The sequence below is a fragment of the Meriones unguiculatus genome, chromosome 16 (genome assembly GCF_030254825.1).
Source record: "Meriones unguiculatus strain TT.TT164.6M chromosome 16, Bangor_MerUng_6.1, whole genome shotgun sequence".
In the NCBI taxonomy this organism is placed as follows: Eukaryota; Metazoa; Chordata; class Mammalia; order Rodentia; family Muridae; genus Meriones; species Meriones unguiculatus.
The window spans coordinates 56,463,301-56,477,163 of record NC_083363.1 but is presented as its reverse complement, the minus strand read 5'-3'; the positions used below and the strand labels follow the sequence as shown (position 1 = coordinate 56,477,163).

The 13,863-nt window shown below is 44.0% G+C and overlaps 1 protein-coding gene across 21 annotated transcripts in view; it reads right to left on the bottom strand.

Annotated features, from left to right (window-relative positions):
- Positions 1 to 13,863, bottom strand: part of Dst (dystonin) — a 405,488-nt gene that overhangs the window by 148,216 nt on the left and 243,409 nt on the right. For 18 of the 21 annotated variants that reach the window (XM_060369832.1, XM_060369829.1, XM_060369837.1 and 15 more), the window contains 14 exons: positions 13,415 to 13,534; positions 11,332 to 11,427; positions 11,118 to 11,245; positions 6,831 to 6,924; positions 6,387 to 6,541; positions 4,644 to 5,106; positions 4,432 to 4,560; positions 4,219 to 4,296; positions 3,950 to 4,111; positions 3,757 to 3,861; positions 2,254 to 2,349; positions 1,179 to 1,304; positions 475 to 627; positions 130 to 284 (listed from right to left, as the gene is read on the bottom strand). In XM_060369832.1, the coding sequence (XP_060225815.1) occupies positions 130 to 284; positions 475 to 627; positions 1,179 to 1,304; positions 2,254 to 2,349; positions 3,757 to 3,861; positions 3,950 to 4,111; positions 4,219 to 4,296; positions 4,432 to 4,560; positions 4,644 to 5,106; positions 6,387 to 6,541; positions 6,831 to 6,924; positions 11,118 to 11,245; positions 11,332 to 11,427; positions 13,415 to 13,534 (2,060 nt within the window). Of the gene's footprint in view, positions 1 to 129; positions 285 to 474; positions 628 to 1,178; positions 1,305 to 2,253; positions 2,350 to 3,756; positions 3,862 to 3,949; positions 4,112 to 4,218; positions 4,297 to 4,431; positions 4,561 to 4,643; positions 5,107 to 6,386; positions 6,542 to 6,830; positions 6,925 to 7,045; positions 7,366 to 11,117; positions 11,246 to 11,331; positions 11,428 to 13,414; positions 13,535 to 13,863 lie in introns of those variants that run through there. The other 3 variants (XM_021662412.2, XM_021662410.2, XM_021662411.2) reach the window with 3 other exon arrangements.

Genomic DNA, 13,863 nt, shown 5'->3' with positions numbered 1-13,863 from the left:
AACACAGATCGTGAGCCTGTCTGCGCCTCTCTACGGCCCCTGTGCAGTTCTAGCGCCTTCCAGGCCGGCGGGTCCCTGACAAAGTCTGCTGGCTCCTTAGCCTTCAGAAAGTGCCCCAGCCATACAAACCTGTTGGCAAAGTCAAGTGCTTCTTTGTTTGGTGGGGGAACCGTGAAACACACAGATGGAACCATGGCCTCGTTCCCAGTGGGACTAATGACTTTCCACTTAGCACGGTGGGAGTTGTTTGCCAGAACACATTCGTCGTCTTTGTAAATGGTTATCTGGTTTTAAATGAGAGGAGAGCTGAGGTCACCGTTAACTTACCTTCTTCCATACACACACAATCTTGAGGATTGTTGTTACTTTTTATGACACAGAGAAAAAGACTTATAACTAGGAAGCATTATGACCTTGCTTTTAAAACACATGGATGAACGGCAGAATCTGGCCTGCTTTGAGGACTATGGGTACCTCGATCTGTCTGTAGTCACAGATAGCTTTGATGGGGATGGATGTTTTGAGCAGATTGTCAGGGTTCCTTGGCTTCAGCTGCACGATGGTCTTGGCTCTCCCCATCAGGCCTGCCACTGAGCTCCGGTACTGCAGAAGCTCTTCCTTCTCTTCCTAGTCAGGAAAACACGGCAGATTTTTAAAATTAATGATTAGAACTCTCCATTCTATAGGGACACACTGCAAATAAAACTTCATCACTGAAGTGTGCGCTGACCATTGGACCATACTTTCCACATCTCACACTCCCTCCTGAGTTCCTTCATTTGGTCTGGTTATTTATTTATTTTTTTCCTTTCTGGCATTATTACTATCTAACATTCTACAGACATTTTGTTTTTCAGTGTACTCTTGTGGAGCTAACTTTTCATATCCAGGTACCACAAAGGGAAAGCGATTCCTGTCTGTTTTATTCACTGTTTTATCTCCAGACATGAAAACTGCCTGGGAAAAGCAGGTGTGTACCCAGGATGTGCTTGTAGAATTACTTGTAGAATTACTGTGCGCACATACCACTGCTAAGGACGTTTAAACAAAGCTACCCAAAGGCTTAACTGAATGAGACGCTGGTGAGGATGAAATAAGACGCTGCACATATAAACATGTAACAGAACACTAATCTGCCCTGTTATGCGCGTGACAAAGCCCAGCCTGTGCATCAGTACCATGGACTCCTGCACGAGGTCTTCCAGTCTGTGGACGCTGCTGGATCTGTCACAGCTGTACTTGCGCTGAATGGCATCTTTCAGATTCCTTAGGTAGTCAGTGGCTTCTTTGGCATCGTTGAAAAACTAAGGGAAGATAAAACGTGGCAGCTGAAGCACACTGAAGGCCAGTAAACCTGGTTATTTGGTCTGGTTATTTATTTATTTTTTTCCTTTCTGGCCGTATTACTATCTAACATTCTACAGACATTGTTAGATGTCTGCAGGGTTGTTAAACCTGGGCACCCAGGCCCCTGTGCGGCCTTGACACTCAGTTAACAACAGCACCATCCTTTTTGGAACTGAAAACAGCCCTTGAACTTGGATGGCTACAGATGAGTAATAACCACTCAAGGTGTACCTGCACAGTATGTACTGTGATTGAAAGTCTGTTTTACTTTAGGGGTCAACCAGTCTTTTAAGTAGGAGTGGAATTTTAAAAAAATTAATTAAAATTTCTACAGAATAAAATGAAGTCTTTATTCAGTTGACTCTGCAAAAAATATTGTTCCTTAATGAGAGACAAATTTATAGAATGATTTGTACAATATTTAGAGGTCTTTTAAAGGATTTGTTCTGAAGTGTGTGTGCATGCATGTGAGAGTGTGTAAATCAGAGATCAACAAACTGGATGTTTTTTCATATTTCTCCACCCTATTCTTTTGGGATAGGGTCTCTCACTGAACCTGGGGCTCTCTCATTTGGCTAGGCTGGCTGGCTGGAGAGCCCCAGGGATCCTCCTGCCTACACAGTTCCAGGCAGCTCACATTTTTTTCTTTCTTTCCTTTCTTAAAATATGGTTTCTGAAGACTGAGCTCAGGGAAAACAATTTGCCAACTAGGCCATCTTCCAGCCGCAGGATTTCACCCTTAATAGTTAAGCCTTCCCCCATAAGACAGGAAAGTAGCACTTAGACCCTGTAAAGAGGGCACCGGTTCATTGTCCTGTGTGCTCTGCACACGTTTCTTTATGCCATTTCTGCACCGCAGCCCCAACGGCAGCGCTGAATATCCAAGCCACGAGTCTGCCCACGTACCTCAAAGTATGCAGTGTTCTCCTGGGCGTGCTGCTCCACGCACTGGCAGAGCTGCAAGATCCAGCTCCACTGGGTCTGCATCGCTGCCCTGTATGCCTTCGAGAGAAAAGACACGCTGAAAGCCAGGGCGGAGAGATAAAGAACAGAGGGCCAGCCCGCCTCCAGCACCGCCACGCGCGTGCTCGACAACAGGCGTGCGTAGCATCTGCGGTCTCATCTCCCACACCATGAATTCTGATGCGCTTGCTTATCGTTTTCAGTGTCTTTCTTCTTCCCCTCCTTGCTCTGAGACAGAATGTCACAGCCCAGGCCATCCTCAAGCTTGTGGCACCCCCGCTGCCCCAGACTCTCATTACAGGCTGGGCAAGCCATCATGGCCAGCTCAACGTTGATACTCTACTTCAAATGATACTCTACTATCCAAAGAGACAAAAACAAGCAAACAAAAAAACCTCTTTTTTTGTTGGATAGAACTGAAGTAGTGAGTTTTCTTATATTGAGAAATTATCTCTTATACAGCTTTAACTTTTATGTAACTTTTTTTAATGTAACTTTAAAACTAGCCTAGATAAGTTTTCTCAAATTTCTAATTGCTTTATTTTTTCTTAATATATGAGGAAAGACTATTTTATATGAAAAGTTTACGTTTGAAATAAATACAAATCATTCTCTCTATTTATGAAATTAATCCCTTTCTTAGCACTTGGTCCTAACCCTCACACCTGATTTTTAAAATACTAAGTCTGCTTTTTTTCTATGCTACCCCAATTTTCCCCTTTTCTGGATTTTTAGATTACTGATCCATACAATGTGTGTTAAAACAGATACACAGATCTGTAGCTTTCTTTTGCGTTTTGCTGCAGAAGATTTGAGGAGGGTAGAAAATGAAGCATCTACTTTCGTGTCAACGCGATTGCTAGGTTTCCTAAAGCTTTAAAAACTCATCCATTTGAATGTTACTACAGCGTGTGTCTCTCACGAAGGAAATCACTGCTGTGGAGCGCGCACGCTAGCCCATCATCAATTGTGCAATTCCCTGCCTCCCAGAAGAGGGAGCTCTGCAAGCGTTAAAGCCGAGCCGAGCAGGTCCCTGCTTCTGGGAAGGAGCCGCTGCTCCTGAGCGCAGCGTTCAGCAGGCTTTCCTGCAGATGTACAGTTAGCTGCCCCTGGGAATCCAGCAATATATGATATTATTTGCTCCTAAAACTACGCTACATTTCCGTTTATTACACATGGTAAGGACACGTGCTAACACAGAACACCCTTCCATCCCCATCAGATGAATTTCCTCACAAGCAGCTCCACAGGGCCTAAGGGAAAGAGCTGCTACCTCTATCCTAAGAGACGGTTATGGGAAAGATCAGTACGATTCGTTGGGAAAGTTATTTCTGAGCCAGACTGTAGTAAGCGCTCAGCAGCTTGATTTTTTTTTTTTTTAAATAAGCAGAAGAGGTGTAAGGTTGACGCGCTATCAGACCCAGCCAGGCCCTCCAGCTTTCTTACCTCTATCGTCAACCGGGCTGGGTGGTTTTCTAGAAGCAGCTGCTCTGCGATCTCCTGGACAGCTTTAATGCTTTCCTCCTTCTGCTCCAGTTCCCTCATTAGCTCCTGGCGAGGAAGCAGTAAGAAGCGTATGAGAAGAGGCGGTGAGCTCTGTCAGGTCCGGCGCCGGTGCCCGAGTGCGAGGCTAACTCACCGCATGGTAGCCCTTCTTCCGAGCCACGCTCGTGTTCCTCTCGCTCCAGTCATAAGCCACCTCCTCCTCTTCCTTCTCATTCAGCCAGATAAGCTCATTAGTTGCCCGAGTTACAAAATTATGGAGAGTATCAAGGTGCCGCTCCTGGTTTCTGGATGTGTTCTTTTTAAGGGAAACCATTGTAAGAATCAGACCATCAGCATACAGACATAATAGAAATAGAACGTTTGAGGCAAACAAATTCAAAAGGAAAAAAAAACCAGCCTTACCAGGAGTTTTGCATACTGACTCTCTAATCTGTGCAACTTATCTGTGTAAGAGAGCTTAAGAGGTGCCGTCATCTGAATCTAAAATATGAAAGGAAACACATGGAGGTCAGGCATCTTAAGTTCTGACTAATACCAATTATCAGATTGCTGGGTCTTCATGTACAAAGAAAGTAATATCAACTATAACGAAATAGTTAAAAAAAATTCATATACCTCACTAATTTTAGCTTCTTTAAGGCTAGACTCAAATTCTTCAATGGCTTGGTGAACATTTTTATGGTTTTCTAAATGGCTTTCGACACTTGGCAAGTCTGAGCCCCATTCAGTGTGGTCTAGCTGCACCTTGAATAACAGAATACTAGTTTTACAAACAGCAAGAAGAAGAAGGTTCAGGAGTAGGACTGGAAAGCTGAGGTAAACATTACCTGCATCTCCTCAACCCAGTTCAAGAGATCTTGAACGAACTTCATATTGACTTCTTCTTCTGTCAAATTCTGATCCAGCAAAGACGACTTCAGCAGTGGTTTTCGGATCTGCATGAGCTTCAGCGTCTGTAATGAATTTGGCTCTACTCCTAAACTGAAATTTGGAGCTACTACTGAAGGAAAGCCAGGTGTGTAAGCCGGAGTGACAGACGGAGTCAGCCGGGAAGTCATCCCTGATGACAAGCCCGAAGTCACACTCGAAGAGGTCAAGGAAGGTGTTAAACTCTGGGTGAGCCCTGAGTTCAAACTGGGGTGTAGGGTCTGTGCAAATCCTGAGTTTAAACTTTGAGTGATTCCTGATATCATAAGCTTGGTTTGTTCCGTGGTCAGCATTCGTCCTTTGCTGTAAACGGAGGCGCACTCATTCCTTAAGGCCACAATTTCATCACGCAGCTTTGCAACCCTGCAAAGAACATGAAGAGGGATGAAGTGTGATAGGAAAGGCTGAGGCAAAGTGCTGGCCTCGCTGATAGACCAGTACTGGCTCTGTAATGGTGCCAGTCAGGTGGCACCACTGCAAGATGCTAATGTAGGGGGAGCTGAGAAGGCACAAGGAGCTCTGCTTTCAACTGTTGTTCTGCGAACCTGCACTGCTTGGTAGACACCTGTTCTAAGAACATCATTGAAACCATCGTGGTAAAAATCTGCCTCAAGAGAGGAAAGGAGGGTGGCACTCGGGGGAGGGAGGGATGGGGCCACCACAAAGATGTAAAGTGAATAATTTTTTTTTTACCTCATGTTTTGTTTTCACTTTATAGCATACTGTGAGACCTCTCCACATTGTTAGTCTTTATAACCATCATTTATAAGGAACAAAATTATATGCCGTAAAGTGATGGTTCTATTATTTGATATTTAGGATAGTAACATTTCTTGTAAAATACTTCTGGAACGAACGTAAGCTTTTCTAATTTTATATACTCAGTATTGACACAGAGAGTAACGGTTGCTCTTAGAAGTGAAGGTTTTGCTCAAATGTGATCTACGAAGTTTACTGTCCCATGTACAGGGAGATGGTCTGCCAGGCTCTGCTCTTTCTGCTCCCATGGCCTTCTCAGCGCGGGCTCTGTGTCTGCTGCTCACTGTTTCGATGCTCTTTTTTCTCCTTGAGGCAGAGTCCTGCTATGCAGCTCTTGCATTTATGATTCCTCTACCTAAGCCTGAGAGCTGAGAATCCACGTGGGGTGTCACCATACACAGCTTTACCATCTTATACAAGCGTATTTTTCTAATGTTTGGTCATGACCATCTTCGTATTGGAGTAAACAAAAAAACTAACTGAAGATGAGAACTTTTCTAAAACTAATTCCTCTTTTAATATTGAAATGAGAATAATAATTAATTTTATATTATTATTATTATTATTATTATTATTATTATTTGGAGGTCTGAGGATCAAACCCATGGCCTTAACTATGCTTAATTAAATATTTTCACTCTACCTCTGGGTCACATCCAACGACCCACATCCTACATGTTTCAAAGTAAACATAGACATTTAAAATACTCATTTTAATGACTCCAGTATTTCTGTGACAGCAAAGGTTGTATTTATTATAAATGCTGATGCTACTGAGTTCTATCAAAATACTACAATTCACACTTAATAATTACTTTTACTTTGTAAACTCCCATCACGTACTCCCGAAACGGATACTGAAAAGCAACAGGGGCGGCTCCCACCTCTGCACCAGCTGATCTGCCTGGTAGTACTTCCCGTCAATCAGAACCTGCACGTCAATCACATGCTGGCGGAGAAGGTTCTCACACTCGAGAATGTACCCGGCGATTTCTGCTTCATTCTGAAACTGCACTCCCGATTCTAATCTTTTGGAATCCTACGTTGAAAAGAACTCAGCATTACTTCTGTGAAACCAAGTTCAAAACCAGCTTTAAACTTCAAACTCCAAAATGTCAGAAGGGAAGCCAGTAGGCATGATGGGCTTTATTTATTTTGGAGCACATATATGTTTTCCTTTCACGCTCTGCCTCCCCAGAGAGAAAACATCAATCATGATATTCCAAAGTCCCTGCAGAGGACAAGGCCCGGGAGTCGGGGACTGCTCCCAGCTTACCCAAGCACACACGAGCCCTCTGCAGTAAGCCCCGGCTCTGAAATCAACTTACAGACTGGAGAGCATTTCGGGCAAGGAGCAGTTTGTCCTCACAGACGACACTGTCCCTCTGAACTCGGGTGGCGATCTGCTGCAGCATATCCAACCTGAAAGGAACAAAAAAAAAAAAAAAAAAAAATTCTTCCTCTTGAAGTCAAAGAGCTCACCAGTCCTGAAACACAGTCCTGCCAGGGAAGAAAAGCCATCCTCACATCGATGACTCCATACCTGTGTCCATTGAAGGACTCATTGCCGAAGCTAATGCAGGAGTTGATCAATGTGGGGCCACAATGAACGGACAGAAGGTTCTCGTTTGAGTCTAGGCTGGTCCGAGTGCTGGTGGTGTTAGTAAATACAGAGTCGCTGCTACGATAGCTGTAGCTACTGCTCTGCATTTTCAGTCCTGAAATGGTGTCCTAGGACCATGAAAGTAGGACTGAAGAAAGTTCAACTTCTCTACCTGGTGAAGACTGGCCTTGGTGGAGTGACACAGCTTTAAGGGATCCTTACTTAAATATGCTTCAACATGCATATGCAACACTGCAAATACTATGCTGATAACTATTCAAAAGAATCATGCCTACAGCCATTCATTTGCTTGCTGAGGTTTGCCTTTTGTAGCCTGCCTTAAAGCCCTGCAAGTACAGACACAGCGGGACGGCTGGGCGTCACTGGAAAAGATATGCCAAATATTTTCACTAAGAGTCATCCAGCTCCAGCCACCTAAAAAACAACCCGGGTACCCAGGAACCCAGGTATCACCAGTAAAGGCAATTCTATCAGTACCAAGTGCCAACTGAGAGGATACAAAGCTCAGATCACAGGTAGACTTCTGCAAACAGATGCCGAGTGCTGGGTGACACCGAGCAAGATGCTGGGATAATCAATAAGCCAATAATCAATAAACCAGCAAGTGAATTTAGCGAGAAACAAAATGTGTTCCCGTTTGCCCATCCTGTCATTTGTTCACCCTGTTAAATTAACTGGAAAAACGGTCGATTACTTTTCTTTGTATGGTGGACCCTCTCAGTAATGCTACGTTTTAACCACTGCAGCTCACATTCTACAAGCCGAAAACTCGAAGCAGAGTATTGGCTCAGTAACTGCAGATGTGTCTGGGCTTGCTTCTCCTTCACACAGACTAGGAGAGGGCCCCGGAACATTGATTCTTTCCTGTTTGTCTTCCACACTCTCCAAGCCACATAGCTAAGTCTGCAACACCTAGTCTGTGCCAAAAAAACAAACAAAAAAAAAAAAAACAAAAACCCTTGTGTCAAGAAAAATAAAAGCTTTTACCCAACCAAGTTTCCAAATATTTCCCTACCTCCAACACTACAAAGCCAAACTGATGTTTCTTTGCTCTGAGTTAAACATTTTAATGTTGTAAAGACATTTACCAAGTAAAACAACTATTAAAAGCAGGAACCGCTGCGCCTTGCACTTAGTGTACAGTTGCTATGTACCAGGAAACTGTAGACATTTCACACAAAACCTCATCTCATATTCATCACCACCAAATGTGGTTACGGACGAGGAAACTGAGGCCTAGAGATTTGAGACCTCGTCTATGATCACGTGACTTTCCGTCTCAAGTAACAAACTTAATCCACAGCAGACTGGTTCCTGAATCTTGAACCCTCAAGTGCTGTTAGCTCACTGTTGTGGTTTGAATGAAACTCAAAAGGACCATGTGTTCGAAACGCGATCCCCAGGGCAGCACACTGAGATGTGAAGAGTGTAACATCAATTAGATCATGAAGGCTCAGCCCTTGTGAATAAATTAGTGTCACTATCAAAAGAGCAGCATGGTTACTGCTCCAGTGGACGGAAAGGAGTGTGGCCGCTTGGCTGTAGTGCTTCAGCGAGCACCTAAGCTCTCCTGTGCCTGCCTGGTCTCCACCTGCCACCCCACCCCAGCCTCCTTCCCTTCAAGACCCTTCTGCCACGTGCGGCACAGGTGCCAGCACCAGACTGAATTTCTCAGCCTCTACAAACTCTGAGTCACCAATGTCCTCTTCTCTATTTCTTGCTTTAAGCACAGGACACAGCATTTTATCTAGCCCACGCTGTCCTGCAACTTTCCACGCTCCTGTTTTAGCTTCCCAAGTGCTGGGCTTTCACAGACTTGTACCTAGATACACAACCCTAAGCAACAATGTTCTTTTCTGTTATCCAGTCTGTAGCATTCTGTTGTAGCAAAGACAGAGTGGATCAAGACACACATTAAAATTCTGATACTGCTATAGTGACTAAAAATCTACCTTTTCTCTGTATCTTAAAGTCAAATGATTAATACCTCATTTTAATCATCTGTAGGAGCTATAGCCCATGCATTTGAAGCTCATTTGGATTCTTCTGTTCTGTCTACAAAGACATTGTAACTTTACACGTTAACAGGAGTATAACTAGTAATCATGGGCTGACAAGCTAGACTTGCCCTTGTATCTTTAATTCATTATTACACGCCAGCATTAAAGTCAGTGTGTGAGACAGTAAGAATGCAGCTACACTGAGCCTCTCTGTTACATGCCTGGCATTAAGCAAAGCACTGGTAAGGGACCCAAATGATAGCTTGTCTCCATATTCTTAGACCTGATGTCTAAGAAACAGGTGGCTTGGAGGAAACATGAATAAATATGAAATTACAACCAAGGTAAGCACTCTGAAAACTACTCATCAATACTTAGCCAAAAAAAGGCCTGTAACCCAGCCTGTGACAGTACAGGAAGGAATATGGAGGCTGAGGTCTGAGAAGGGTTATGAGCACAGAGGAAAAGGGAAGGGAAACAGATTCCCTGCCACAAGAACAGGCTGTACAAACACCCTGGGAGGAGAGGAGGCTGGAACCCAGCATGTGAGAGCTCGAGAGGGACAGCCTGAGTGCATGCTCTGCAGCCAGAGAGCTGCCTGAGCACACAGGCCTTCAGCTGTAATGGGGGAGGGGAGGACAGAGAGCAGAGTCTCCTGTACTACAGCAGGGTGGTGGGATAGCCATCACAGGAGATACATCCCCGTGACACGGCTGGGCACGCAGCTCAGCGCAGGGGACCTGCCTACATGCTCTAAGAGCTGGCCTAGAACCCCGGCAGTCGGTGGGGGTGCTTCCTGAAGGTTAAGGCGTACCTTCCTGGGAAGTGAGGCACAGTCAGAGCAAGAGAACGTGCAGTACGTGACAATTTGTGGGCTAAATTCACAGTAGAAGGGGAGCCCAGACTGGCATTCGCTGTGTGTTTCTGTTGCTGTACTTGAGACAGGGCCTCGGGTAGCATAGGCTGGCCTCTGACTCAGTACACGGCCAAGGGAGAATGACTGTGAACTTCTAATTCTTCTGCCTTCGCTTCCCAGATGCTAGAAATTACAGGCATGTGCCACTGCATGCAATTTTATGCAGTGTTAGGGATGGCCCAAGGCTGTAGATGCTAGACAGGCACTCTGCTGACTGAGCTACACCCTAGCCTCCCACTGCCTTTTAAAGAGAAGTACTTCCACTGCTTCAAGAGAAGGCCATATTATACAGAAACAAAATAGCTAATCCCTAAGCCATGAGCTTCCAAACGTGGGTCCTGGTAACAACCTAAGGGTCTTTTGGGAAAGACTTCTGGGTGCTTTTTCCTTTGAAACTGTGATACCTTATTAGAGGAGACTCCGCACAGTAATTCAGCCCATCAGGTCCTTTATACAGTCACTCAAGTGGGGGTCTATCTGACATGGGCTTGGCTGCCTGCTTTTGCACCCTGTTCCCCTAGCTGGGCTGACTTGCCGGCCTCTATAGAAGAGGATGTACTAAAGCCTGATGTGACTTGATGGGCCATGGTGGGCTTGTAAGGGGGTTGGAGGCGTCCCCTTTTCTAAAAGAAAGGAATAGGGGAAGAGGGGGAAAGGGTGGGACAGAGAGAAAAGAAGGGAGGGGCCTGTGATCAGGATGTAAGATGAATGAATTTATTTAAAAAGAGTTCTTGTTACCATTTCTAGATAAGGAAATGGAGGAACGAAAATACAAAGAAGATTATCCAAGACCATACCAAATAAATGGAAAATATAATTCGTGTGAGCCTCAGGTCCCAGAGAAAGGTCATGTCTCAAATAACATGGGGGACAGTATCTAAGGAAAAACCCAAGGCTGAACTCTGACCTCCACATGCAAGTACACCTAGGTGCCCAGGAAGTCATGAACACACACCAAGTAAAAAAAAAAAAAAAAAAAAAATCAACTAAGCATCCAAACAGAACAAATGCCAAGTTCTAAGAGCGTGAGAACGGAGACCGCCTTGCGGCGGGCTGCAGGGAGACAGCTTCCTACCTCTCCACCTCAGGACGGAGCGCCTTCTCCCGTTCAAGCATGGCAATGATGAGTTTACCCCACTCCTTCTCTATGTCATTTGGATGATAACCTTGGAGGAGTTTGATGCGGCCGAACTCTATCCATATCTTAAGGAAACGAAATAATTAACATAAAGCGAAGAAGTGAAAACAGTTGAGAGTACTCTGGAAAGTACTGAGAGTGTTTGGCTCACCTCTAGTAATTTATATAGTCGTTTAATTTTTGACTTTTCTGTCTCCTTTGGTGGAATTTCTTTTTCTTTAAACTGTAAGTACTGATTATAAAGTGCCTGTAACAAAGAGGAAAATAAATTATGGTCCACCTGCAAACCCTGCTTTCATCGTGTCACCACCACACAGGCTGTTTGCTGTCTCACGGGCACTCAGGAGACCCTCCTTCTGGAATCAGGGCTCCAGCTGCCAGGCAGTTGTGTGTGTGTGTGTGCTGAGTTACACAGGACTGGATAACCCAGCTGATATGAGCCATGATTCAACATGTGCCAACAGGAATCTGAGCAAGAAACGATGGCTCTGATAAAAAGACCCAGCACCCACACACATCCTTCCGAGTCTAAGCTTTCCAAACTCCAGACATTGGCTTTTAGTTTCAAGAAAACAGTTGGATGCAATTTCCATAAAGGAAGAAGAACACCCGTTTTCATTTAGGCTGTTGCTCTACTCTGTGACCTCACCTACCACTGTCAGCTTCAACAGTTTCCTGGTTTTTGTTTCCTAACAAAGGAAGGTAGATGTTATTAGTTGATGTTACCTTTGTAGATGCTTCGATCATTTAATTATCATCTCATGTATAAACCTCCTAAAATGTTTATATTCAAGACCTTCCTAAAAATTGCATAAGGAAAACACTTTCATATTTAAAAGGTGCATACTAATCAATTAAGCTTAATTTATGCTATATCAAAATACATATTTCTATAAGACTCTATAAAGGCTTCTGAACTTGTAGAAATATTTGCCAATTCTTCAGGGTATGTTTTCTTTTTTTTCCTATATAACCCACCACCAAGTAATCTGTGTGAACACTCAGACTCTTACAACTTTAAATAAGTCAGAGACCAACACAAATTTGCTCAGTGGTCAACAAACAAAAAAAAAACAAACAACCCCTGGGAACCCATTTGGAAATAAGTGTATTTATACATTAAATACAAAACCTATATTGAACCCAAATCAAAATCTTGTAGGTTGCTATCAGACATTAATCACCAAATGTCAGTATGTGTGAAAACACTGATTATGGCTCCATGTTGCAGTAGAAAGGGCAGGCTTTCATGGCCTAGAATAGTTCCTATCCACACAGGGAGACATCTTACAACGGTAAGGCCCTGCAAAAATGTCTTCTTTAAATTATTCAACAAACAGCAAGTAACTCTGTGCCAAGGACAGACTTCCTGTGGCAATGAGAAGAGCCACGCCACAGATGTTCTGAACAGATGTGTGAGCACAACAAAGAGCTTTCATGGGGCCTATGCTGTGTTGTTACAACTTTTGTGATTCCAGGCTGAGAGTTAAAACAGAGCATATTAAGTGAATTAAAGCAACTCTGTAGTCAATACTCATAATAGTGGTTTGTTAAAAACAAACTGCTTTTGCTATGTCAAATACAAATGTGCAAAATGATGGCTTGCTCTTTGATAAGCTTACGTATTATGATTCCTTTATATTGCTGTGACATCTTTCTCAGTCATCTCACCTAAGATTACAGCATTAGCAAAGGTGGGCTAAACCACGGCAATTCACAGCAGCCTCTGAGCGCCCATTCTAAACCCAGGCGCACTCTACTTGGATCTGTATTAAGATCCACAACATGCAGGATGTGCCTTGTGCTCTACAGAAGAATCCCTTCGGGCAGCTTCTAGCCTGATCAAATGGGGCATGCTCTTGATCACTGCTCTGTGTGTGAGCCTCCTGGGGAGCCTCCTGTCCCAGTGTCTGGTGGGCTGCTAGCACTTCCCAATCGTCATGTAAGATCTGGCAATGTCAGCCCCCGAAGCTCTCAAATTCTTCCTTCAGTTCTCAACAAACCAAAGCTTGGGGAATGCAACTTCTTGAAGACGCTGTTGCTGCAGTGTTTTGATTATTAATATTTACCTCTACTTTCTCTATATGTAAGGAAATGGATAATAAAAAGTTGTCTGCTATAATGTACGGCTTGCCAATGGCGGCTTATCTTGAACCTGAGATTATGGGGTTAACCTAGCATAGTTAAAAGTTTCCAATGAAGGCAACCCTTCGGAACTTCTGGAATACACCAACCTTCAGTTCTAGAGGATTGTTAGGAAATGTTCTCTCCGACATCGTGACCACGTGGTGTCTAATCCACTGGATGAGGTAGTTCACCATATTCTGGTATTCGATCCATTTGACTTCAACATCCTAGACAATAAAACAGCAGGGAACGTTTGCATCTTAGGGGGGTGATAACACTCATCTGCCACAAAATTTGTCAGCCATGTTCCTGTGAGTCCAGGTGTCTTGAAGCTGGACAGGTAAACATTTTCCTAGTTTCCACTCAGCTACAATTCTGTCCACACAAACAAAATTAAGAACATGCCATCCACATTTGGCCACTACCTGGTCCCAACGAGTGCCAGTTCTGGCCCACAGATAGCAGTTATCTGGGACAGATGTTGCATCAAAGAAGTTTCTGGGCCTTCAAAAAGAGGCTGTGATCTGGGAGGTTTTTCAGGGCTCAACTTAAGGGG